The 27,900-nt window shown below is 45.2% G+C and overlaps 2 protein-coding genes across 3 annotated transcripts in view; one reads left to right on the forward strand and one right to left on the reverse strand.

Annotated features, from left to right (window-relative positions):
* Positions 1-4,432, reverse strand: part of G3BP1 (G3BP stress granule assembly factor 1) — a 41,015-nt gene extending 36,583 nt beyond the window's left edge. For both annotated transcript variants that reach the window (XM_056866914.1, XM_056866913.1), the window contains exon 1: positions 4,411-4,432. The gene's annotated coding sequence lies outside the window, so the exon portion shown is untranslated. The remainder of the gene's footprint in view (positions 1-4,410) is intronic.
* Positions 1-27,900, forward strand: part of ATOX1 (antioxidant 1 copper chaperone) — a 250,087-nt gene that overhangs the window by 222,010 nt on the left and 177 nt on the right. The window contains exon 2 of the mRNA XM_056866918.1: positions 24,958-25,033. Within this exon, the coding sequence (XP_056722896.1) occupies positions 24,958-25,033 (76 nt within the window). The remainder of the gene's footprint in view (positions 1-24,957; positions 25,034-27,900) is intronic.

Genomic DNA, 27,900 nt, shown 5'->3' on the forward strand with positions numbered 1-27,900 from the left:
AACTCTACTCTTCCCTCTCCCCTTCGCTCAGCCCGGTTGAAATCTCAGTGCAGAAGGCAAAGCAGGGGAAACAGAAGCTGGGCTTCTCTCACAACCAATCACAAAGCAGTGTGTAAAGAGGCCAGGATTCAAATACTTCCTGCTTTCTCAGAGCTCTTTCTGAGCAAAAAAAAAAGCTTTTTAAAACCGAGGCTTGGATTTCTCCCCACCCCCTTTCTTTCAGATTGCTCAGTTTTTTGTTCTTAAAATGCTTTTTTATGCAGCAATTGGTTTTTTTTGGAGGGGATCTTCTCTCACAGTGAGCACTAAGAAGTAAGCCAATTACAAAGCAGCATTTAAAGGGGAGGGACTTGATTTGAGGATGGAGACTGCTTGTGCAGATTTCCAACTGGAAAGTGTGGGTCCAGCCAGCAACAAACCTCAGGTTAAACTCCCATGCATAAATGACCTATGAGTCCCTTGTCCCTCTAGAGCAGCACTTTGGGGGAATTTTGGGCAGCAGCAATAAGAAAACTGTGGCCAGAAATCCTTCCATCCACAGAAATGCTACTTTGGATCCACCCCTTGAAACCACTTGAATTTAGTGTACAAAAGCTGCTACTCAAATGGACATGAGGTAATTGGATTATACTACCTAGTTAGTATTTTCTGGATTTGGGCCAAGCCTTTTTGTGTTACTTATAATTCTGTAAAGCATTTAACTAGTCCCATTAAACTGCAATCTTATGCACCTAAAATTGTGACTTTTTGGGTAACAAGGGAATGTTCTAAGATAGAGATGTGATCCGGTGCTACGTTAAACAAACTTATGCTTGTATTCTCTATACCAAATGCTGTCTGAGTCAGAAACTTTTGATTTCATGGAAGCCGTCAATTGCCATTGCTTTGAAACTAGCAAAACAAAAAACAGTGTGCAATTCAAACTGGGAAGGTAAACATAAGTCATAGTTAGCTGGTTTCACACTACTGAAAAACTAGGGGCTGTGCTAGATTGAAGTATCTACTAGTCTCAGATTATCATAGAGAAGGGGGAAGAGGACACACAGAACTCAATATCTACACCGTAACAGTGCACTACATTAAAAGTTTGCCAAACTTAATTCAAGACTAAAGGATTGAAATAACCAGCTTGAGGAAGACTCTCACCTGTGGCAAAAAGGTCAAATGCAACAGACATGGCTATGTGCGCAAAAGGCATTACTTGTAGTGAAACCTGATCAAATCTGTTCTATTTTTATTCTCTCAAATTCCCTCATCCTTCACACCTGCTATTTCACCTCAGTAACGTATCTATAACATTGCATTTAAAAAGTAGACAATTGTTTCAAATTTGGATAATCTCGCCTTTCTTCTTCCATACCACTGTAATCTAAGCATATTTTTCTTAATTATACACATCACATTAGTAAAATACAATTACTAAAATATAGTGTGGACTCTTAAGGTTGGATCCAATCAGCTTTTCTGTTGGCAAAAAAGAAAAGGGTCCCCCTTTGATTATGAAAAAGACTGTACCGAGAATCATGGGACCTCCATTGACAAGAAGCCATGTGGGATGGGGACTGTAGTATGGAGAGGAACTGCGCCAGATTAAACAAAAAAAGTGGCTAGATCTAATCCAGGAATGTAAATATTAGAAGGTTTTGGAACCTCTTTTAAAAAAAACCTGATTTCTGGTATCTTTAGTTTGTCTACTACAGTCACTAAAATCTTACATTTCCCGCAATAAAAATTCCAAGAGTGTCTGTTTTGAGCATAAGGATCTACTCTGACTTTGTCTGTTCAAAGAAACTGCAATCTAAAAGTGGGCAAATTAACAGAAGATTCTCCATCACGTGCAGAACCAGAAAGACAATGTCTTTTGTTCTCTTGGTACCCTTATTATTCCAGGGCTTTTAAAAGGAGGGAGGGGAGAGAAGGTACAAACAAAGGATTGCTTCCTTTGTAACCCATGAGGTACCACTCTTCATTTTGCCAAGGAATACAAGTATATCCGGCTAAATTGCCTCATTTTCTTGTTTGGCTTTGTTGTAGCTCCCTGAATTTTCCTAGGAAGCTGAAAAGTTACCCCCCTCCATACTCTAGTTTCTTCCATATAAAGAAAGATATGGTTTAAATCCATTTTTCTGTGAGAAACAAACATGTAGAACATGCACCAGTATATTCAGCTCTCCTAAGTCAAAAGTGCAAAAATGACAAAGAAAATAAAGAGACTTGATACAGCTCCTTATTTACTCACATTTTGTTTTCACACAAAGACCCTAACAACTATAATTCAATCAGCCTCCCTTTCAGATACTGTCTGTAACTGATGACAATTTTGGTTTACTTGACACAAAGTGCAGCACACTGCATGTGAAAATTGCTGTAACCAACTGAATACAGTTGTTCAAATTTTTAAGTAATTTGGCCTTACCATATAATGTACTAGCACCTGCCATGTAATCAAAAGAGGGTTTCTGGACAATGGAATGTTGGGTCCCAAATTTAAAAATTATATTTATTTAGCTAGCAGTTAAGTAACACTAACACAATGAGGAAGGCACCTTAAAACATCATTTAAGCATGAGTTAACTCAACTTCCGAGAAGAATGATGTTGCCTATGTTAGGGAATACAAGCCAATAATTCTGTACAGGATTCTTTTAACATGTGAAATGCTGTTCAATGACAGAGTCACAGCAAATTGGCTTGTTATCTAAAGCATAGAAGATTTGCCTGCCTTTCCTAAACCTGGCACGTCTATCTGTGAAAGGAAAGGCAGACAAAAATAGAACAGACTAGAAACATGGCCACTTGCTACAAATACTCTGCAGTCGATTGCGATGTGCCACCTCACCAACAGTATACACACACAGGACACAGCCTTCAATATAGATTTCTATTTAAAAATAAAGATGCATATTAATGGCTCACGCTAGGCCACTTAAAACTGCTGAACTGCAAACAATTAAGAACGAACGAGGGGGGCCCGCTAGCGACTTCAAGAATATCTGATCTTGCTTTTAACGACATGCACACTGACCTTGAACAAGTGCCCTTACTTTTAAGTCTTTGGGGGGAAACATCACACATTCTCTCCTCTTTAAGTTCCCCCTTCGTCTCTCTCTAAGTGCCCAGGATCGAGCTGCACAAGGCAACGGACAAAGAGGGGGAACACCCGTGCCCAGGTTCGCACGACGAAGCCGCAAGCTCGCCTCACTTTGCGGCCCTGCCCTCTTTACAAATGTCTCCCTTCTCTCCCCTGAATCGGAGGGCACTATTGTCCTCCGCCGTTTCTAGGCAGTCGGTTTCTGTTGCGACACAGTGCGGCGGCGTTTCGCCCCAGCATGGCAAAGCCCTCTCCTCCCCTTATCGCACCGACAGGAACAGCCTCCGACCCAGCCTCGCGCGTTTCCGCTCTCATATTTTTTTTTCCTACAAAGCTCGCGGGCTCCTTTTTGCATGGAGGTGCTCGAGAAGCGCGGCGGGGGCGGCCGCGAGGGAAGAGCGCCCCGTTCCTCCCCTTCCCGCCGCGGGCCCGCGCCGCTTTGCGGGGCAGGCGTGACCAAAGGGGACCTGTTATTAGACGGAGGGGCGAGCTCTGGTTCTCACGCCGCGGTGGCGGGGAAGGGGGCGAGGCGGCAAGAGGCCGCTGCTTTCGGGGCAGGCGAAGAACCGCCCCGAGCTCCGGAGCCAGCCCCACCATAGCAAGCGACCAAGCCCACCTCCCGCTGGAGCAACGCCCTCGCCCCAGCCAGGAGAGCCTCGCTTCCCGCCACCCCCGCCCGTCAGCTCCCTTCCCAGCCCCCAGGCCGCCAATGGGCCCCCGAGCCGCAAAGGCCCCGCCGCACGCTCGCCCCGGCCCGTGCTGCCCCAGGCCCACCGTAGCCCTCGGCAGGGTCGGATCTCCGCACAGGACCTCGCTGCCGCTTCGGCTCCCATCACGCCCCGGACACCTTCGCCCCCCCCTCTCGGCTCCACCGACCCTCACCACGCACGGCCACACGGGCACGTAGCCGGCAGCATCCCCCCCTCCCCCTCCGAGAGAAGGCCGCAGCCTGAGAGGGATAAAGGGAGGGGTGTGTGACCCCCCCCCTCTCACACACACACACACCCTTTTCTCTCCCTTAAGGAGTCTCAGAGCGGCTTCCCTTCCCCTCCCAACAGGCACCTTGTGAGGTAGGTGCGCAGAGGGAGTTCGGAGAGAACCGTGACTGGCCCAAGGTCACCCAGCGGGCTTCATGTGAGGGGAGACTCAAACCCGGCTCTCCAGATCAGAGCCCGCCGCTCTCAAGCGCTACACCGCGCTGGCTCGCAAGAGGGGAGGAGCGGCCTCCATTACCACCCAGGTCCCCCCGCGTGTCTATGGCAACGATCACTGAGCGCGCGCGCGCAAGGGCGGCAGGGCCTCGACCCGCGGCCCACCCACCTGTGGGGGAGACGGAGCGGGATGGGAGTAGGAAGCTTCGGCTCGTACGAGGCGGGCGGATAGGCCAAAAAGAGACGGGAAGCACCTCACGCAGCGGCGTGTTCGGCCACCGGCTAAATATACCCGGCGCGCAGCCTAACATTGTGGCGCGTCCCCAGCCACTCAGGAGCCGACGACATTTCCAAACCGGGGGCGATAGGCCACAGCCAAGAAGAGGCGAGGCGATCTCCTGAGCGGCAAGGAGATCAGCCATTCACGGCCCGCGGAGTGCAAAGCCGGTGAACAGAAGCGACAGGCGGCCCAACCAATAGGTGTTGAGGAGAGGCTCATTCGGGCTGGGAGGCTGGCGTTCGACGCCAGCGGAAGCCAATGAGACGACGCTCCCTTCATTCTTAGGCGAAAGGTTCTGCGGAGGCGTGGCTACGTTGCCCGCCAAGGATAGGTGCGCTGCACTGTGGAAAACCCTAGAAATCGAGACCTAGAAACCCCGTGTAAGAAAGGGCGTGAATCCGGAGCAGCGCCGGACGCAGAGACCAATTGCGAGGAACTTAATCCAGTGAGTGACATGATGACGGCTGGGCCTACTTAAAGGGGAATACCTTCTAAAAAAGAATCTGTCTAGTTCGGGGAGGAGGGCTGACGCGTCCGCCCTACCCCCCCCCCTCTCTCCGCACGGGCTCGCAGCGCTCTTAAGAACCCTCACAGTACCCTCGATTCCAACAGAACCCACCCAAACGCCTACCGCTTCCCACCCCATCATCTCAATGGAAACCCGAAAGCAATCGGAAATGATAAAGAAACGCTAAAGGTGTCGGCAGTCTTTAAAAGCCCACCCTTAACCAGGGTCAACCTGGGTGGATTAAGTGGTGGCATTCAGAGCACTACCACTTTAGGAAAGTACCAACTGCTGCTGATTTTTGTTTCCAAACAATTAAAACAATTCTGAAATTAAATACCATACTTCAAATTGGAAGCTCTGGTGTCATCGTTTTTTTAAAAAAAAAAATACTCCAAAGGTTGGACTGCTGGCCTTACCCCGGCTATGGCCCTAGGCTCACCACCACTTCCATTAGGCCGTTGTATGAAACTAACATAGCTTTTATCATTTTTCATCTTTCAGTTTTGGAGTGAGAAGCGGGAATATAATGCATTTGGGGCAGAGCATGAAAGGGACAGGATTTGTGGAGAGGGACTTCGATGCCATAGAGTCCAATTGCCAAAGCAGCCGAATTCTCCAGGTGAACTGATCTCTATTGGCTGGAGATCAATTGTAATAGCAGGAGATCTCCAGCTAGTACCTGGAGGTTGGCAACCCTATTAAACCGTGACCGTGGGAAAGTCATTCTTAGCTAAGCCTACCACACAGGGTTATTGAGGGGATAAAATGGAAGGGAGAAGGACTATTTACAGGTCCCTCAGCTCCTTGAAGGAAGGGAGTACACTAAATAAAACCTACATTAGGTGTGCATTATCAGGATGCCCAGATGCAACACAACACAAGTCTTCTTCCTGTATTTTAATGGCCACATAGTAAAGAGGCTCATCTTACCTTGAAACATGGTTAACATGACAAGGTACACCTGTCAGAATTCCTTCTAAACAATTCCAAGGTATTGGAATCCTGTCTTCCCATCAAACCTAGTTACCATACACAGGATAAAGGCAGCCGTTACACCCATTACCCCTTTTCTTCCATTTATAGTCATGCATTATATCTATAAATGTTAACTGTACCAAAAATAACGTTTTTATGTAAAACTACTGAAGAACACAAACCTTTAGGATTTTTCTGTGTTACTAATTTCCAAAGTACATAGCATACCTTAGGGTGTGAAGTTGTCTTTAGGCAACCTCATCTCTGATACAGGAAATTCCTGCTATCAGGGTACAGGTTCACCAGCTTCTCTCTCTCTACGAAAATCAGGAGTCTGACACTTGGCCACATGCTGCTGTTCCTCCTCAGGCGGCTGCTACATCCTTGCCCTCCCAGATGACTTTACAATGTATTGTACAGCGATGATAGCCTGTAACCAATACAAAAGGTACACCCTTGGTTGATTAGCATCTACTAATGAAGTATTCTGTCAGTAGAAAGATGGTTAAGGCTGTAGTCCTATGTATATGCCAGGAACCAGTGAAACTAGAACTTACTTCCAAGGAAACATCCATTGGATTGGGGCTGCATGCCTTCAACTGCAAATGTGCTTACTACAAAGTGGGAGCAACCTCCATTGAATGTAGTGGGATTTCCAAATAAACTTGTATTGAATCTGACTAAGTTAATTAAGTGCTTCTTGGCATTTTCAGAATGCTTGCTTCGTTATGTCATTTGCCAGATTCATTTCCCAGCTACACACTTGTGTTATGACCATAGACCTGAGGCTGAGGAGTAAAGCTAGCTTGCAGACCTTAAGACTGCCTTTTCCCCAATCTCAGGCCCTGGTGCAAATTTTCCTGGAGGCATCTATTTTCCAGGCACCTACCTTCCAAGTCTTGGGACTGGACCATTCACTCTGCCTGTATCCTTCATACCTCATACTCTGCCTTATAGCAGGGTAGGGCTGCTGGATCCCACTTCACCACGGGCGGGAGGTTTTTGGGGTGGAGCCTGAGGAGGGCAGGGTGTGGGGAGGGACTTCAATGCCATAGAGTCTAATTGCCAAAGCGGCCATTTTCTCCAGGTGAACTGGTCTCTATCGGCTGGAGATCAGTTGTAATAGCAGGAGATCGCCAGCTAGTTCCTGGAATTTGGCAACCCTATAGCAGGGTGTGCCCAGAGTAAAGAGGAAACTGCCCCGGGGTGGGGGGGTTAGGGAGGGTGCTCTAGGCTATACCTAGTCAAGCCCTTGAACCAAAGTGGTGGCAGTCAGCCAAGGCTCTTGCCTGCTTTGGAGTTGAAGTTGGCAGGAGGGAAGGGGTATGTAGGGCTGGAGGGTTTCTTGGAACTAGCCATGAACAATAAAACCTGCAACAGTTTATAATGTACTTAAATAGCTGTATCTTATTCAATAATCCCACCTTAAGGCTGCATTACAAAATATATACTAGCCTTGGTGAAATCTATGGAACTCTGGAACCAATACAATGAAGGTTAGAGTGCAAATCAAATACTTGATGCTACTTAGAAGTGCCACGGTATTTTTGGGTTTGCAGTGACAGTATCACCCTGTATTTCTTTTCTTAATTTTACTACACTATCAAGTTTCTCCAACCTGAGAGTGATGAAACCACATGAATATTAATGGGGCTTTCAAAATACACATATTTTAACATCAAGGTCTAAGTCACTCCCAAAGCCCAGAAAACTGCTATTACATGGCAACGTGTACATTTTCTTCCCAGCTAAACTTGTATGTAGGGAAATCTGGCCTTGTTATTTTGAAAGGGAGTGCAGCTATTAGAGTCTCATCTTAGCAATAGTTCTTTAGTGAGGGACAGAATGCTATAAAAATTTGATCTACAGTTAGGGCTGCCAGCTCCGGGTTGGGAAATACCTGGAAATTTTGGAGGTGGAGCCTGAGGAGGGCAGGGTTTGGGAGGGACTTCAATGGGGTATAATGCCATAAAGTCCACCTCCAAAGCAGCCATTTTCACCAGGTGAACCTAACTCTGTTGCCCGGAGATCAGCTGTAATAGCAGGAGATCTCCAGCTATCACCTGGAGGTTAAACAATCCAATTAACAACCTGTGCCATATAAAACACACAGATTCGGGTAAGGAATTGAATGTACCATTGTAACTGGTAAAATTATACATGTTTTGTTGACACAAGAATGTATTAAATAATTACTGTATAAATGTATTTATGTTTCAGCATTAGGTGGTTTTCCGGCTGCATGATGCACAATTTGTCTTTGAATGCATCCGGAGCAAAATAAGTTCACAATGAGCTGATGAAGCCACCGAAACATGATACGACAGGTCTCATGTCCTCGATCTGCATTTATTCTACCTCTACTTGATTTTGGATCGCCACCTGGGTCCTTTCTGCACCTGCAAGAGCGCTTCCCCTCAGTTTCGAGGTCGCCACTTTCTGATTGAACCTGCAATAGGTTTTCCTTGGGTGCTAGACACGCAACTCACACACGGGGCGGCTGCCCACGGACCTTGAGTTGAGTTGTAATCAGAGTCGGTTTACCAGACCATTTCAGGCTGTATTAAGTCTTTTCTATTTAAGAGTATCACTCATTTTTGGGTTTTGCTTCATGCTGTATTGTTTGTTGTTATAAGTTTGGTATTACAAAAATGGGGCATTAATGTTAAATGCCCACATAAAATTGGAAATACACCAAGACTTGTAATTTTATTCAAACTTGAATTGCTATATTATTGTTGAGCCCACGTGCTGTTCATTATCTTCAGATCCCCTGGAGGTTGGCAACCATATCTACAGTTGTGTGTATACATATATAAATATGTACATATGTACACACACACACGTTTAAGATTTAAGTCTTTATTTCCAGTGTACCTAACTAACAATGTGGTGAAGCTTGCAAACCTTTGGGATCTTATCAAACCATCAGAACCTGGTGCCCACTTTCTTTTAGATTTCAGACTAAAACATCATTTTACCAAGGCTTTTAATTAGGGGTTTTATCAGTGTTTTAATGGCTTCCTCTGTTTTATGGCCAGTTTTTATGCTGCTTATGTCTAATGGCTTGTGTTTTTAATGTAAGCTACCTCGAGCAGGGCTCTGAAGAGGTGCCGCAGGTTTAACCGTCTGTTGGAGTTTTTTTGGGGGGGCGGGATTTTGCGAGAAAGCCATACGAGGCCTCAGAGAGGACAGATTTCTGAGGGGTAAGATTTTTCGGTGGGGGGGAGGACTAAAGCCTGGTGGAGGTCCTGTGCAAAGAACAGCGAAGGAGCCTCTAGAAAGCTACAGTAGCACTAAAAGACTCAAGAGCAGCAGAAGCAGCAAGGCAGAGAGTCAGTCAAGCTGAGCCACAGCAAAGACTAAGATTTGCAAACGCTTCAGAGAGACAGTAGAGGAGGGCTCTTATCACCTCCTTGGTTCTACATTAAAGTTGTTTTGCTTAAGTTTTATATTATGTGTGTCCTGTTTTAATTACCCATCCTCCCTTTGTTGAATAAACCTTATTTTCTTTTTAAGTTCTACTTGTAAAGAGTAAAATATGATTAAAGCATACGGGGAGTTGTTTCAAAATTGTATTTTCCTTTATTTTGCCTACTGTAATTCCCCCTGGGCTTAGGAGTAGTAGATGCCAGTGGGCTGAAGACACTGTTGCTTTATCGTTCCCCCCCCCTTTCCATTAACCGACCCAGATTCCATTCTTCTCTCAACTGGGGTTGATGGGAGAAATTGAGGTGCAGGGGGTCGAAAGGGGAAGGGAGGAGCTTTGGGCCCACACTTGTTGGGACACCCTCCCCCCAAGACCAGAATGGTGGTAGCCAAGAAGGCTCATCTGCTCTGGGCTGTTGGAAGCAGGAGAAGGAGGTGAGCAGGGGGGGGGGTCCTTGGAGGGGACACCCCAACAGTGACAAGCTCCCACATGGGCCCAGTTTTCTACAGTGCAGGTCCTGGATCACATGGTCAGATCAGTTAAACCCAGCCAAGTGAGCTCAGTGGTAGAGCATCTGCTTGGCATGCAGAAGGTCCCAGGTTCAATCCCCGGCATCTCCAGTTAAAGGGACTAGGCAAGTAGGTGATGTGAAAGACCTCTGCCTGAGACCCAGGAGAACCGCTGCCAGTCTGAGTAGACAATACTGACTTTGATGGACCAAGGGTCTGATTCAGTATAAGGCAGCTTCATGTGTGAGCAGTATGACAACACTACTTTAGGTGCCAAAATACTTGTTTTTGTTTCAAAGCAGTGTTTTATGGAGCATCTGGGTAGTTGCTGCCATAGTGGTTTGCTTCTCTTACTGCTTTCTCAGAGCTGCAGGTTACCCATTACATTTCATCATTCTTACAGACAGTTTATCTGTGCCTAGTTACACAAGCAATGGTCACAGTCAAAGGACTGCAGAAATGGGGGAAATTGTATGTCAATTGCAGGGCTTCTGCTTCTAAAACATAGAGGCAATTCTAGTGTGCAGATTCAGACAAGCCCTTGTGACACAGAATGTAGTCTTTCTTGTGCTTTAAGCATAAGATAGTGGACTGGTAAGTGAGGATTTTACCTGGGTTTTAGGATTTGCCAAGTAAGGCTGTGCATCAGATTTAAAGTACAATTTAATGCATGTTATAGACAAGAACCACTTGAAATACTTTGAGTAAGGAAAGCTTACAGAAAGCTAAAAAGTAACGGGGGGGGGAGAACACTCAGATGCCACACTCACCAAAACCAAGCAATAAAAGAGCAGCTGAAGGTCCATAAGCTCAGTTCCATTCACTGAAAGCTGGCTTGGCAATTCCATAGGAGGCCTATCCTAGAGAGAGAGAAAGGAGTCTTTGTGGCATGATGCTTGATAGAGTTCATTTTATATGGGGAACTTTCCAAAGAGACATATAAATACAGCGAACAAATTCCAGATTATCTGCAGTTTAAGACAGGGGTCAGGGGGTTGCCCCGTACCGCCTTCAGAGAAGCTTTTTTAAAAAGCTATCATCCATACCGCTTACCATCTTCTCACTGTCAAAGGATTCCAGTCACTGAAATGGTATTTTGATATGCTCAGCTAGGAGTCTCTCCTCGCTTTTGCCTGGCTATTTATAAACTGGAACTTCACCACACCGCTGCCAACGCATAAATCAGAAGCATGAGCTAGGCCTTAGCAGAGTCGCTATGAAACAAGTGACCAAGAGGGAGAGAACCCTCTTGAAAAAATTCAGAGCCCACTCCAGCGTCACCCCCAATAAGAAACTTGCAGCATTCTGAAATAACAGCAAAGTTAATCTCCCTTTTCACATAAAGGAAGACTTCCTTCAGTACTGTTAAGCCCCACCAATGTTCTCACTCCCATCATGTATCTGCATTAACTAGGAAAATGGCATCATCCTTCTCCAACCCCTTCAGCAAGCTCAAGTACAGTACAGACTTGCCCTTTGCAGGGGATCCATTTCGGAGATTGCCACAGATCCAAAGATACTGGGATGCAGGTTTTTGTTGCCTCTGAGTGCAAAATGCCAATTTTCCTACAAAGTTTAACAATGCAGTTATTACGATGATGGAACTGCAGGAGTAAAAGCAGGCTGGAGACCACATCCTGTGATTTGGACCATTAATAAGTCAAGTCACAAATCTACCGGTGATGAGGGTCTACTGCATAGTTTATCCATTCTAAAGTAGGGGCTATGGATTGGAAGATAGAGGGGAGAAATGTAGATCGTTATGAATTAGCTGAGCTATCAAAGGCCAGCAAAAAAGGAGAATCACTAGCTCCCTTCCATTTTTTCTATGAACATTTCAGTTCTTTCCAAGGAAGTTGTTATGTCAAGAATACTGGTGCTGTGTAAGTCTCACCAGTACAACAATGCATTTCAGAACAGAGCCACAGTACAACCATCATCCCAGTCCTTTGGACTGCCCCCACCCCCCAGTATCTGCTAATACTATTCTAGGTTTTTAGCAAAGATGCTTCATCAGAAATAAAGTCAGTTTCCATACAAGCAAACCAACAACAAGGTAAAACTTCCTCTTTTACCACGACTCGCATCAGAAAAAGCTTTACCCAATTATTTCTGCCAGTTATGCAGAATCATTGTTTCTCTGCCTGTTAAGGTAACAGCAACCTTAGTCCCTCAGATCAGTTGCTACTCAAGTTTACTGCACAAATGCAATAAACATCGGCAGCTATACAGATTGCTATTAAAATGTTTACTTGCCATTTTTCATTACTAGCAACAGACTTCACCTTTCTGATAGCTACTAGAAACAAATGAAACAGAACAGAAAAATATATACCTCAAAGCAAAGCAGTTATGAACAAACACAATATAATTATTTGGCATTAAACAAAAGAACAAAAGTGGATCCAGGCCATTACACAGGGGACCCACTCAGCCCACTCAGCCCACCAGTGCCTCGATAAAGCTCCTTTCTTTGCTTGGGCCTATGAAAACAGGTCTGCATCCAGCATTTAACATGTCACAATACATTTCCAGTCATCATGAACAATTATACTTCTAACCAATCATGACATTTTCCCAGAAATAAGTCTACTAATATGCTGGCAGAAATCACATTGAGAGCAAGGATAACTATTCTAGAGTTATCCTTTGCACTTTTGTTCACAATGAAATTCATTTTAAATATATTACCCGAAAGGAAGGAACAGGGCACATTAGGGAGCCAGAGAAGTTAGTTGAACAATTCATCAGCCTAATGGCACCAATGATATTTTAATCTCATTTTTCCTACACACCTCAAAATATTAGCCTTGTTCTGCAACATTATTCCAATTTAGCCATTTTTAAAATCCTCCAGGACTCTAGAATCTTTTAAAATAGAAATTAACCTTATGATATAACTGAAGACTTTCAACTCACCAATTACTTACTGGAAGTTCTTTTATCATTGCTTCCTTTCTTCCACTTGCTATACAAAGCCTTGCTTGGCTGACCAGTTTAAACTGATAATATGCAGAGGAAAAGCGAAAACAAGGTATTTAACATCTATTCCTATTACCTGAAGTGCATTAGTGCCTGACATTATCTAACGCAAATGCTACATTCCCTTCAAACTGTAACAGTTTTTAAACAGAATTAACACCCATTCCCTTTTTCTCACAATCAATATAACAATGCTTTTTAGCATTCCAAAGCATGTCTCGGAAATGTTCTATCATGACTTCCAAAAACCAATATACCGTCACACTAGTACAAACATGTTCAGCCATCTTAAATCACATAACAACCACCACCCAGCTGATAACAATTCTGTTTAGGGTAGACTGAGGCTTCATCACAGTTGCCAGAAGGGCTGAATCCTACAAATATTTATATCTGGATGGGAGTAGTAGAACTTTTAACTGCTGATATGTGTACATTAATATGAGATATTATTGGTGAAAAGGAGCATGCATATCTAACACACACAAATATCACACAAGTGGCTGTTTGTGATTTCACACTTGAACTTGTGCATGGTACCTCCCGACCAGAATAACTGAGACAAAGACACATAGCAGGCAAACTTTTCACTTTTAAACACAATCGATACTCTTCATTTCTTTCTATCAAGGAAGAGCAATAATATGACAGTGATTTTCACAGACTATATACAGCACTCATCAGTGTGTTTTTCTGACCTGAAATTATCTCCAGAGAAGAAAAATGACGTCTGTATTAAGGCTCTGTGGTAATGGGAGTAAGGCCCACTGACATTAGAAGCCTTTATTTTTGAACAGTCATTAGGATTGCCAGCTTCCAAGTGGTGGCTGGAGATCTCCTGCTATTACAACTAATCTCCAGGTGACAGAGATCAGTTCACCTGAAGAAAATGGCTGCTTTGTAAGGTGGACTCTAGGGCATTGTATCCCATTGAAGCCCTTCCCCAAACACCACCCTCCTCAGGCTCCACCCCCAAAATCCCCAGGTATTTCCCAACCTGGGGCTGGCAACCCTAATAATCATTCTTAGGATAAGCTATATGCCTTTTGAAGACTAAAACACATTGTGCTTTACTCTTTCAAGACTGCAATTACCACTTGTTGACTCTTGAAGCATACTTTGGCAGAGTTTAACAGCTTGACAAAGTATTCATTTCCATTGCTGTTTAGCATAGATGATTTTAAAAGGGATTTAGACAGGTTCATGGAGTAGCCTATCAGTGGCTACTAGCCTATCAGTGGCTACTAGCCATCGTGACTAAAGGTAAACTCCACTTTGGAAAGCAGCAAACCTCTAAATACCAATGCTAGGAAGTAGAATCTGGGAAGGCTTTAGCCTTTATGCCCTGTTTGCTGGCCCTCCAGTGGTTAGCCACTGTGTGAACCAGGAGGCTGAAATAGACCTAGAACTTGACTAGGAGAACTTGTATTTACAAGGTAGAAAAAGGAACCATAACACATGCTTTTAAAGTAATATATTTCCCACCACCACCACCAAAAAAGACCAATTTTCGAGGTGTGGCACCAGTAAAAGGGAGTCATACATTTGTGTGATAATAAAAAATGTGTATTTGGGGGTGGGGGCTGTCTTCCTTTCACGTAAATATGGTACATTTGTCTCTTTCACATTTGCAGCCCAGTTCTATATACATTTATTTGGGAGACAGCCCAACTATATTCAGATGTGCTCACTCCCAGGCAGGCAGGCATCATGTTGCAACCTTAATTTTGAAATATAGCCAAGAACAGATGTTTGAACTTTGCTCTGAATATTGCTCCTCTTTCAAATATTTTTCTGTATTTATTTATACTTTATTCATAACCTGCCTTTCTCACTGAAACTCAAGGTGGATTACACAATGTAACACAATGAAATCAAATAGCATGAGAGACTTAACAAGTAATGCAATAGGACTAGGGTTACAAAAATTAGAAACAGTACAAAAAGTATCATGCGTGATATGTCAAGTAATGCAGAAAATGGAATTACAAAAGTCAAAAACAATGCAGTAAGAACAGAACCAATACATAAAACAAATAGATAGTATCATAGTGACATAGACTACAAACCTCTTCTCCTTATGAAAGCACCTTGCTGGACCATTCCATTATACTATAGACCTATGGAGAACTGAATTGCACACCTTTATAAAAGTGCATTTGTAAACCTTTATGTTTTACTATTGATTGACCGATTTACATCCATACCCTACCTTTCTCATGAGGGCCATCAAGGCAACTAACAGATTAAAAACATACATAATAAAAATAAATTTTAAAAACCATGTAAACCCAGCAAAAAGACATAATTAAAACAATTACAATCCATTAGGGTTGCCAACCTCCAGGTACTAGCTGAAGATCTCCAGCCAATAGAGATCAGTTCACTTGGAGAAAATGGCTGCTTTGGCAGTTGGACTTTATGGCATTGAAGTCCCTCCCCTCCCCAAACCCCACCTTCCTCAGGCTCTGCCCCAAAAACCTCCCACTGGTGGCGAAGAGGGACCTGGCAACCCTACAATCTATGGGACCACCATGGCCAGATCTTGTCTGCCCAGGAAAGGGTGCAGCTGGCTAACCAGGCAACACTGGTAAAAGGTACTTCTGGCCACAGCTACCACCTCTCATCCAGCAGTAAGCCTGGGTCCAAGAGCACCCTGCAAGCTATGGACCTGTTCCTTCAAGGGGGATGCAACCTCATCCAGAAAGGGTGACACCTGTGAAGATCCAAATTGCACCCCTTTATAAATATGCCTTCCTGAACCATTCAATTATGCTGTAGCCCTCTGAAGATCTCAATTGTGCCCCTTGCTACACCTTAATCATATTTGCTTTTTCAATAAATGTTATGAAAACAATAGGACTTCTAATCTGGGTGGCCTTCTTAAACACAGATAATGATTATGCACTCTGTGTGTGGCATCTTTCTCATAAAGATGACTTAAAGGAGATGCAAGGATCGCTGCTCCAGTAGAGGGCACCAGATTCCCACCCTTGGATACATTCGCTTGTTTGTTTATTGAAACATTTATACTCTACCTTTCTCCAAGGCACAAAGCAGTTTATAACACATAATTTAGAAATATCTAAATAACAATAATTATGTAGTGCGAGTGTTTAACCCTTAATGGGACAAACTAGACCAGATTTCTGTGAGTTTTTCAAAAGTAAAGGCAATGTCTCAGCCCCTAATTAGGCTAAGTATTCCCTACGCACAAAAGGAAATAGTAGATCAGTGGTTCCCAAAGTGGGCAGTACCCTGGGGGGGTGGGATTACCTAGGGGGGCACTAAGAGGCAATGGGGCAGCAGGGGGGCGCTAGAGGTGGGCCCCTTCAACTGTGTTGTTCACTAATTTGCACTAGATCAAGCTATGGCACCATCCTGGCAAATTTGGTGGAAATTATCAGAATTTTTTTCTAGACTTTGAAGAGCTGGTACCACTGGATCAAGTTTATCAGTTTTGTTGAATAAATTCCAACTGAAAAGTTTTAATTTGATTTTGAATAGACGTGCAATTAATTGTTACTGTTTTGAAATTTTATTGTTATTATCTTCTTTAGTGCATCATGCAAACCCCTATTGTGAATAATGCTTTTTATAGGGTAGGGTAGGGTAGGGTAGGGTAGGGGGTGCTGGGATTGAGTTTTTGGAACCAAGGGGGCGGTGGCCCAAAAAGTTTGGGAACCACTGTAGTAGATTAAATCCCTCCCCTCGGTGGTTCAACCTGCATCAGGCATCACAGCAGCTTTAAGGGGGGAAAATATGCATCTTGTATTGTTCAACCCTAAAGCAACAGAATTTTGGCATCTTCATGATCAACCAATGTTATTGTGGCGTAAGCTTTCACGGACAGAAGCCCACTTCCTCAGATGGACCGTGTTATCCTCCATTGAATACTGCCTAGAGTAAAATGTAAACCGTGGGGTCAAAGGCTATAAAATGCAGTAGGTCTACCTTTCTACACAGTCTAAACACACATAAGACGACAATGGAGTGACCCTTTCACAACAGCAACCACCGGGAGAGAATTGGGCTACGCTGAGCTAATTTAACCCCTGTAGTGGGAAAGAAGCCCACCACAGTAGGGTTGCCAGGTCCCTCTTTGCAACCGGCGGGAGGTTTTTGGGGTGGAGCCTGAGGACGGTGGGGTTTGGGGAAGGGAGGGATTTCAATGCCATAGACTCGAATTGCCAAAGCGGCCCTTTTTCCCCCCAAGTGAACTGATCTCTGTCAGCTAGAGATCAGTTATAATAGCAGGAGATCGCCAGCTAGCACCTGGAGGTTGGCAACCCTACAACACAGTCCCAATTGGATCTGAACCGAACGGAAGCGAAAGAGCTGATGAATTGCCATGAGGCGCTTTCTCGCTGGAGATCTGACGGCTGGCGGCTCTGATGTGTGCAACAGCGCGTCCAAAGACTGGGACAGTTTACCTCTGGACCTCTGAAGAGTGCCAGATTGCATTTGCACGGCTTCCTCCGTAGCCAGCAGGGCCGGATTTAGGTTTGATGAGGCCCTAAGCTATTGAAGGTAACGGGGCCCTTTATATGTCCAGCTGCCAACAACAAATTGTCGCTGTTTTTTGTGTTGAATATATGCTATATGGACCTAATAGGTATCAAAAGCCATTTGCACATAACAAAATATGTATTTTATCAAAGTAATTGTTCTTTTTGATTATTATTATTTCTTTTTATACACATTTCAAATATATATTTCTTTTTCTACATACATTTTTTGTATAACGTATTCTTTTCTCATTCCCTTCCATCCCACCCATCCCCCTCCCTAACCCCACTCCTTCTCCTTATAATTTTTAGTCTCTTAACCCCAGCCACGGGCACAAAGTCTGAATCTTCCACCGAATGTCTTTTCTTCCTTCCTTTGATATCCACTCTAAATAGGTCTTCCATCTACTCGTGGTTTCCCTGCTCTTGTCTTCCCATGAAGTCTTCTGATGCATCATCTCGACGATATCCGATTGTATAAATTCAAACAGATAGTTGTGCCAGATTTCTATAGTCCATTTACCTTTATCAAAGTAATTGCTGAACTGAAATACAATTAAGAAGACGGGGCCCATTACTTACATCATAGGAGCCCACACAACACAAAACACTGTTGCTGTATGTAGGTTTTATTTTAAAATATTGTCGAAGGCTTTCACGGTCAGAGTTCATTGGTTCTTGTAGGTTATCCGGGCTGTGTGACCGTGGTCTTGGTATTTTCTTTCCTGATGTTTCGCCAGCAGCTGTGGCAGCAGGCATCTTCAGAGGAGTAACACGGAAGGACAGTGTCTCTCAGTGTCAAGTGTGTAGGAAGAGTAAAATATAGTCAGAAAGAGGTTGGGTTTGAGCTGAGTACTGTCCTGCAAAAGTAATGTGCTAATCATTGTCCTGTAAGTATCAAGATAATGTGCTAATGAGGGTGTGGTATGTTAATATGGAACCAGTAGGTTTTATTTGTTTTTTTATCTTATATTTTGGAAATGTACATCCAGTTTCGTTTTTCCTTTAAAAAAATTTGGGGGGGGGCAAAAGAGGGGGGCCCTAAGCTACAGCTTGTTTAGCTTATACGTAAATCCGGCAAGCGGTCAGGCATGGCCTGAACAAGGAACGCTGTGGTTTCTCCAGCTGCTGGTCAAGGCCAGCTCTAGCCCTGCAAACAACGGTGTTTAGACCGAACTCTGTGGGGAAGCCGGTAGTACCCTACCTCCCTGACAGCTCCGGGGAGGGGAGTTGCCATGGCATCCAGGCCTACCCCGATTTGCCCTAGGCTCTTCCATCTATGCCCTGTACTGTGCTTGTAGTTTTCATTAGCATCCATCTGACTCTAAGCTTCTGCTCGCCTGTGGATTTTCCAATAAATCAACTCTCTTTCGGACTATTTGTCTACGGGGGTCTGTTGATGGCACTGGTTCCCAACCGGGGCTCCGTGGACCCCCAGGGGTCCGCAAAACAAAATTATAAACCCATAATAAATTAACATTTTCAATTAAAAGTTCTCTATTATTAAAAGATATATTGAAATATTATCCTAAGCTTAATGTTTAACTAACAGTTACGATTAAAGTGTATTTTCAAATTCTCGGGATTTTTATTTTGGACCTTGGGGTCCCTGCACCGAACCAAAAAGCCCTAGTGGTCCCTGGTCAAAAAAAAGGTTGGGAACCCCTGGTTTATGGGATTATCACGGGACGAGAGCTGGTGCACAAGCGCAGTTTGCAGCCAGGCCGCGTCTTGGCTGGGTTTGGTTGCCAGGTGACGCTCCCTCTAGCGGCCGCGAAGAGCAAAAGGCGCGACGCTGCACTTGTCCCGCCCTCCCTGCTGCGGCACAGCGGGCGAAGGCGGTGGGCGGGCCGACTGGCGGCCTCTCATTTTGCAGCCGTCCGAAAGAAGAGCGGGTCTTTGCCGCTTGCCTAGCGAGCAGGAAGGCTTCCCGGAGCGGCCATGCCGGTGAGTGGCTCCCCGCGCTCGAGGCCGCGCTGGGCGTCTCTTTCGGGGCAGGGCGGCTGGGCAGGGAAGAGAAGGAGCTCCGTGGGTCCCCGGCCGCCGTTCCTTTCTGCCGCGGATGCCTTTGGAGACGCCCCCCCTCCCCTCCCGTGGGTCAGGATCTAGGGCCCCGTTGGAAGAGGCCCTCCCCTTTGCCCACCAGGCCTCCCTGGTGCCTGGCGCTCCACGGGAAAGAGGCCGGCGAGGGGGGGGTTGATCTGCGACGTGCCACAGGCTCCCCGTCTTTGGCCTTGGCCCAGTCACTTCGGGATAGTAGAAAAGGGCCAGAGTCCAGGAGCACCTTAAAGACGAACAAGGATATTTTCTGGCAGGGTGTGAGCTTTCGTGAGTCACAGCTCACTTTTCTGGTAGGGCGTGAGCTTTCGTGAGCCACAGCTCACTTCTTCAGACACAGCTAGAACGTGGATCCATCTGTCTTTAAGTAGAGGAGACTGAATTCAGACAAGCCTTAGTATGCAAATGTTAACAGTATGTAAATGTGAATAGCAGGCGCGATGGGATGAGGTGTGGTCTGCAGAAGAGTCCGTGATGTCCAGGGGAGAGATGGGTGGGGAGAAATCAGCATTGGTCATAGGCCATGAATGCAAGGTCTTTAGAATATTCACTTCAGAATAGTTACAGAGGGCATCTTGGCCATCTTCTGGTCACTGGGTGTGTGTGGGGGGGGGGGGGAGGTAGTTGTGAATTTCCTGCGTTGTGCAGGGGGTTGGACTTGATGACCCTGGTGGCCCCTTCCAGCCCTATGATTCTACTCTAGTGCTTTGCGTCAGTTCTAAACAGCCTAGGAGGAATCCTGTTCATGCGCCGTGGTCCAGGTTTTCATTCAAGGGGCTACAGCAACTGCCCTGTGAGGAGCGGGTTAAAACGCATCGGGCTGTTTAGCTTGGAAAGCAGGTGGTTAAGGGGAGATCTTTCCTCCCCTCTCTCGTAATACCAGAACGCGGGGTCATCTGCTGAAGCTGGAGGGTGAGAGGTTCAAAACAGATAAAAGGAAGGATGTCTTCACACAACGCATCGTTAAATGGTGGAACTCCCTGCCCCAGGATGTGGTGATGGCTGCCAACTTGGAGGGCTTTAAGAGAGGAGTGGACATGTGCATGGAGGAGAGGAGTATTCATGGCTACTAGTTAAAATGGATGCTAGTCATGATGCATACCTATTCTCTCCAGGATCAGAGGAGCATTCCTATTATATTAGGTGCTGTGGAACACAGGCAGGATATTGCTGCTACGGTTTTCTTGTTTGTGGCTTCCTAGAGGCACCTGGTTGGCCACTGTGTGAACAGACTGCTGGACTTGATGGGCCTTGGTCTCATCCAGCGTGGCTCTTCTCATGTTCATATTCTTTTGACAAAAACTTAGTCCAGCTTTGTCAGGCAGGGAGTTCCTGTCTTGGTGCGGCTTGAGTATGCCTTGAGAGCACAATGCCCCTTACAGCTGTGGTGGTGGAAAGTGCCATCAAGTCAGAGCTGACATGGCAACCCCATAGGGTTTTCAAGGCAAGAGCTGTTCAGAGGTGGTTTGCCATTGGCTGTGCCCGCGTCACAACCCTGTTATTCCTTGGAGGTCTCCCATTCAAATACTAGCCAGGCCAACCATAGCTTCTGAGATCTGACAAGATTGGGCTAGCCTGGGCTACGCATACAATTAGATACGTTAAATTAATAACTCTGATTTTGTACTGGTTGTTCCTTGGGTAAAGGTAAAGTAAATTAAGAGCAGGATTGTTCAAAGCAAGCTGTTATTCTCAGTGAAATGGAAGCTGCAATTATGAGCTTTTCTTTCAGAGTTACTAATGCATTTATTTAGCAATATTCTAGCCTTTCTCTCAGTACCAAATCCTCAGGGCAGGAAACATGTTGCATAATGTTTCGCAGCAACCAAAATTAGAAGGACAAGCAGTTCACAACTGGCCCTAGAATCCCCCTAGATAAATATTAAAGCAGCAAAAAAGAGTCAGTATGAAAAATTGTCTGCAAAGCCCATTTAAAAGGACCATGGTTCAGAATGTGGCTAAATTCAGAAGATGCCATCATCCAAGGGCACAGTACAGAAAAAGCTTTCTCTGCAGTGATCACCAGTCTAAGGGCATGGGAGGACCAAAAGATTATTTCCATTCTTGAAGGTGCTGTGTGAAGAAATGTCCTGTGTGGGTTCACTCTTTCAGCATGAACACCTATGATTATTTCAGGCTAACTGCCATGATATTTGGGTAAGTACTGTAACATGTCAATGCTAAACCTCTGCCTACAGTCTGTGATCAGCTGCAAGACTGAATATCAGTTCCAGTGTTGTGTTCATTGTTCGCAGGTTTACTTTTGGAATCGATCCCTGAGAGTGCATTACATCAGAACACCTGTATTACTTTTTTGGTGACTAATCTTGACCAGGGCCCTTCAGGCATGTATGATCTTGCTCCTCATCCCTTCATTTCCAGAACAGTTCAACTAATCTGACCTAAGTTTTCATATGTATGAAAAGAGCCCCATTTGAACTGTTTCCAAGATCTTTAGATGGTAAACCAGAAGAGACCTTGAGTTCAGACCTTTTTCCTTAGGCTCATCATAGGAATGAACTAGTTCTTTGATTCTCTCCCCCCCCTTGTTTGCCTAGTGAAGGTGGATTGATTTGAATCCTCCCAAAGGTCCCAGGAGTTTGGCCTCTCATGACATTCAGGCTTACATCCACTTTTCCCATCCTGAAGGTTGTTTATGTGGCTTGGATTCCAGGTCCTCTTCAGTTTCACCTCAGTGAACTGCATCTTTAGCAGTACCAGGAAAAACCAGTTAGTCACTCAAAGCTTGGCTTCTGTTGCCTCTTTCTCTTTTTGCCTCTAAAGTGGAAACAAGAAGCCACAGAGATTTGTAATTCTCTCCGGGCTTCCCTGTTTTTTAAGGATACAAGTTTTGTCACATCTCTTATCATCCAGGGATAGGTTTACTCTTCTCATAGTGAAGGGAGACAGTACCATTATTTTTTCTGATGCAATGTATGAATGCTAATTAATGTATGAACGCTAGTTAATATTTCTCTTGGCAAAGGTATCACCCCATAGTGATTGGAGACACCAGCTGGTGCCATGTTTCTTAATAACCTAAGTGAGAAAAAAATGTTTGTGGACTATTTCAATTATTCACTGATTTTGGCAATACTTAGAAATAACCTGTAAGAATCGCACAGTTGAAAGGATAATAGAATCATAGAGTTGGAAGGTGCACCAGGGTCATCTAGTCCAACCCCCTGCACAATACAGGAAATTCACAACTACCTCCCCCCCACACCCCCAGTGACCTCTACTCCACGCCCAGAAGATGGCCAAAAAAAACCCCTCCAGGATCCCTGGCCAATCTGGCCTGGAAGAAAAATTGCTTCCTGGCCCCAGAGTGGCAATTAGAACTACCCTAGGCATGGAAGAAAGGGCCAAGAGAGCCAAACACTGATGCAAACTTTCCTGCCCTCCCACTCATGATCTGCCTAAGGTCACTGAATCAGCATTGCTGATAGCATCCTTTTCCCTTATGTCTATTGGGTTTGTATTATGAACTGTGAGAGGATGGATGATCAACTTTTCAGTGCAGAAGCTGCTTACAAGCAAGCTGAAATTATGGTGGATAAAACCCAATTATAATTTTTTTTTAAAGGAAATAATCTTTTTTAATGTCAGTTTTTTTTCCTTTTTATGAGAGGCCGGTTAAACTCTGTATAAGCCTGTTAAATTTACCTCATAATCCCTTAAAAGTGTTATGTGTAAAGAACTGTGTGTGTGTGGGGGGAGATAGATCGTATAGGATCTTCCTGTTATGGGCTTGGGGGCCAGGGATTGTCAAGTCATCATAGCCACTGGGTGCAGGAGATGTCATTTGTAGTATCATTAGGAGGATCACCAATTATGTTCTCTCCAGATCATCGTGTGTACACCTATTATCATGGTCTTGTACTCCTTCAGCTCTGTAGTTGATTCAGCCCTCAAATTACAGATTTTTTTTCCTCTATAGACCAGCAAGCACGTTTATAAAAGTAAAGTGGTGAGCGTGGTAACTAACTGTGCTATTGGAAATTTGCTATTGGGGATTTCAGTTGTGATGAAAGTGACAAAGTATACACAGAGAAGTATAATGGCTGTACTGAGCAAAAACTTTTTGGACTGTCAGCTGCTTTCTGTTTCATGAGTGTGAGAGTGGGAAAAACAAGAGAACGATCCAAAGTGAAAAAGAAAGCAGCAAAGCAACACAGGAAATAAATCACTCTTGGCGCATAAGCTCCACTTAGCTGTACTTTGAAATGATGTAGTGGTTATATTAACTAATGAAAATCGTGAAAATCGTTGCTTAGGAAGTATATGAAATGCCATTAGAAAAGTTTAATCAGTTATTTGATTTTTGTTTGATTCTTAAATTATTCTGTCCTGACTGAAGAAAAAGAGAAACCATCATTTTAGCTGAAGAAATATTCTTTTAAAAAATTACAGCTCAGTGTCAGCAGCTTTTTTCAAATGTCACTGTAAGTTAGATCCCCCCCCCCAACCTGGATGGCCCAGGCTAGCCTGACCTCGTCAGATCTCAGAAGCTAAGCAGGATCAGCCCTAGTTAGTATTTGGATGGGAGACCACCAAGGAATTCCAGGGTCGCTATGCAGAGGAAGACAATGGCAAACCACCTCTGTTAGTCTCTTGCCTTGAAAACCCTAGGGAGTCACCATAAGTTGGCTACAACTTGACAACACTTTACACACACACAAGTTAGATTCCCAGAGGTAGGGGTGGAAGATGGTACATCAACTTTGCTCGGTAACCTTGAATTCAGTAATGAAAGAAAGGTAGGGTATAATAAATGTAATAAATATTCTTGCACATAGGCTCTGTGAACCACAGATTTGGGGCTGCTTTGACTAACATGAATTGAAAGTTGTTCTTTGTATAGGGTTTAACATGTTGGAAGGAACCAGATAGTTAGGATCGAGCTTGGACATCATGAACTTATAATAAAGACAAGTTGTCAGCTGCATTCAGATGTCCCCTTAAATGGCATTTAAATAAAAGAGTGCACAAACCCAGCTTTTTCCAGGCGTGCATATGCTTGCCTGACTTCTCTGTTTTCCCTTTCCCTTCTTACATGCAGCAGAATGGAAGCATGGTGATTTAAGACTAACTTGGTTACCCATGATGTACAAATCCTGATGTGCGGCTTACCCAGAATTTGTTTCCCTGCAACAAGCTGGGGTTCTTAACCATGTTTTAATCCTGGTTTAAGATCTGGTTAGTAAAAGGAAAACCAACTTTTGTTCAGCCACATGCCTGTATTGGCATGTCACGGATAACTGATGATAGTTTTAAGCCACCATTTCTTCATTGTACTCCATGCAGGAGGCAAGAGGGCAGGAAACAGGTGTGTGCACAAGCCAAGTTCCTGCACTCTTTGATTTAACATGGTTAAATCGGATAACTGAATGTAGTCACTGTCACATAATTACTCCATAAGATCTATTGCAGTGACCTGTCCAATCTTTCTTCTTGTGATTTCAGAAACACGAGTTTTTTGTAGACATGACCTGTGAAGGATGCTCCAATGCTGTCACCCGTGTTCTCAACAAGCTGGGAGGTGAGTGGTGCCCAGTAAGCTATGCTGGCTCTAACATTAAAGACTCCATGGGCCAGCGTTTGTGCTCTTGCTTGGATTCTTAGGAAAGACAAAGATTCTCTTGCTGGAGCAGTAGGACCTAGAATGCCTATTTGAACTATACATGAATGCCTGTATCAGCCACAACTCTCTGAAATCCCAATAAAATATTGAATGGGAATCCATAGGCAACTTGGTTCTCCCTTATTAAAACTGTGACCTTTATTCTGACGTATATACATACATACATACCTAATTTAAGAGATCAACATGCCCACTTTAATGGATGTCATTTCCAGTGTAGCCTTTATTTCCTTCTGTGCTGTAGCTAAAGTAACCAAGTAACTTATTGAAGACTGCCTTCTTTCTGGTGGAAGTTTTTTGGTCTGTTGCTCATAACTGATTGCTGGTGACAGGGTGTTCGACTTGAGGGAACAGAACTTTCTTTTCTAGGCTACAAAAAAGTTTGTCTGTTGAATTACATTGTGTTCAGAGGCTTCAGCCAAACAATGAAGTCATTAATAATTCTCTATAACTCCAGGAGCTTCTGCTGGAGGAGATTTGAACCTGATCCTGTCTTTAGTATCTTACTGGAAATATACTCCCCCCCCCCCGTTCCACAGGGGAGCAGGATATCTGTTGCAAAACACTGAAGGAAATCTTCAACACATGCCATTTCATGCATTAAAGGTCCCCTGTGCAAGCACCGGGTCATTCCTGACCCATGGGGTGACGCCACATCCCAACGTTTCCTAGGCAGACTTTGTTTACGGCAGGGATGGGGAACCTCAGGCCCGGGGGCCGTATGCGGCCCCCAAGGACATTTTTTGTGGCCCTCGGGAGCTCTGGGGCCCTGCCGCGGAGGGGGGGCGCAGGTCGGCCCTCTCCGAGGGTGTTCCTGGGGGCGCAGCTTACAGGGGCGCTGTGGCGCCCTTTGGACCTCCTCTCGCCGACTGTCGGCTGTTGGTCAGCGAGAGAAGGGGAGGGGGAGGGACGCTTCCAAGTCTGCCCCCTACAGCCGCAGCATGCAGGAACGCTGCGGCACATTGTGAGCCCGTCTCGCTGCCTATCGGCTGTTGAGCAGCGAGGGGGGGGGGAAGAGGCCAGTGGCCCCGGCGGCAGAGCATGCATGCAGGAGCTGATCGGGCTTCGGGGGGGGGCTTTTGTGGACTCTGGGGGGGAGGGTATGGAGACTGGGTCCCGGTCGCATGGGGCCAGCGTGTGTGGGTGTGGGGGGGAAGGCTTTTCTCTCTTTTGTTCCTCTTTTTCTGCCACTCTTTCTCCTTTCTCTCCCTCTCTTTCTCCCTCTTTCTGTCTCTTTCTTTGTCTCCCTCCATCCTTTTCTTTCTTTCCCGCCATCCTTTTCTTCCTTTCTCCCCCTCTTTCCATTTCTTTCTCACTTTCTCCCCCCTCCCTTTTCCTCTTTCTCTGTTTTCCTTCCTCCGTTCCTCCCTTGCCAATCGACTGTGGGCTGCGCCCCCCTGGTGCCTCGTTTGATCAGGCCCACCTCTGGCTGCCCTCCCAGCTGGGAGGGAGGAGCGGGGGCACCTTGCAGGCCTTCTCTGTGTGGCCTCCCCTGGGGTTTCCAACCTCCAGGTGGTGGCTGGAGACCTGGCAACCCTAGCCTCTCTCCCCCCCCACCGGGAGATCTACACCTGGTGTGGCCCCTGAATGATGTCATGAATGTGCAAATGGCCCTTGGCAGGAAAAAGGTTCCCCACCCCTGGTTTACGGGGTAGTTTGCCATTGCCTTCCCCAGTCATCTTCCCTTTACCCCCAGGAAGCTGGGTACTCATTTTACCGACCTCGGAGGGATGGAAGGCTGAGTCAACCTTGAGCCGGCTACCTGAACCCGACTTCTCTCAGGATCGAACTCAGGTCGTGAGCAGAGCTTTTGACTGCAGTACTGCAGCTTACCACTCTGCGCCACGGGGGTCCTTATCCTTTCATGCATTAGGGGTTCCTTATGGAAGTTATTTCTTCTTTTGGTAATCTATCATGCAGTCACATTTATTGCTAGGAAGCTGCTGTTGTCTGAAGTGCTCTATTGTGAAGCCTTGTTACAGGGAAATTGCATAGCATTCTTTGTTTATCTGATTTGGCAGTTATGAGGATATTGGGCAGTTTCCCAGATGGAGGTCCCTTACATGGAGGAAGCCTGTAACATTAGTAGTGTTTATCACACAGCTAACATGTCAGGAAGGACTCTTTGTATGGAGGGGCAGTCAGTCAAACCTCCACTTACAGTTCGCAGCAGTACCGCCAAAACACAGGATACATCCCTTAGGCCTTAGAATGCTGCTGAGCAAATGGCATTTGGTTTACTCTTTTGGTTTCCTGCAAAACAAGAGCACATCTTCCTTAAGATGCCCTTGATAGTATGCATGGTTCAGGTTTACATGTCAAAATTCATTCAAGCATTTGATTGGCGTACTGCACTTGCCTGACTCCTTTCAGCTCTGCTCCATAGTACGTGCAGAAGTAGTATGGTTTTCATTGTGCATTTTAAATGATAGATCCATGTCATTTTGTAAGTTGCTGTGCGTGCCAGTTGTAGCTGCATTGCAAATGTGGTTTTGAGTGGCCTACAACACCTCCCAAGGCTCTGTAGAAGAGTCCAACCCCATCTGAAAGTATTCATCAGAATCCCTTGCATCCGTGAGGGGACAGTGTGATGTGTTCACATTTCAGGGAAAGTACAGCTGCAGACAATCCTGTTTCAAACTGGCATCTTCCACCTATCCTATTTAACTCATTTGAAATCAGCACTCATTCAAGTATAGGGAGCAGGAGCAATGGAGAGGGAACTGGCTGTCAAAATGTCCCGAACGGCTTTTACATATTGTTGT

This window comes from Euleptes europaea, chromosome 1, assembly GCF_029931775.1.
Source record: "Euleptes europaea isolate rEulEur1 chromosome 1, rEulEur1.hap1, whole genome shotgun sequence".
NCBI classification, from domain to species: domain Eukaryota; kingdom Metazoa; phylum Chordata; class Lepidosauria; order Squamata; family Sphaerodactylidae; genus Euleptes; species Euleptes europaea.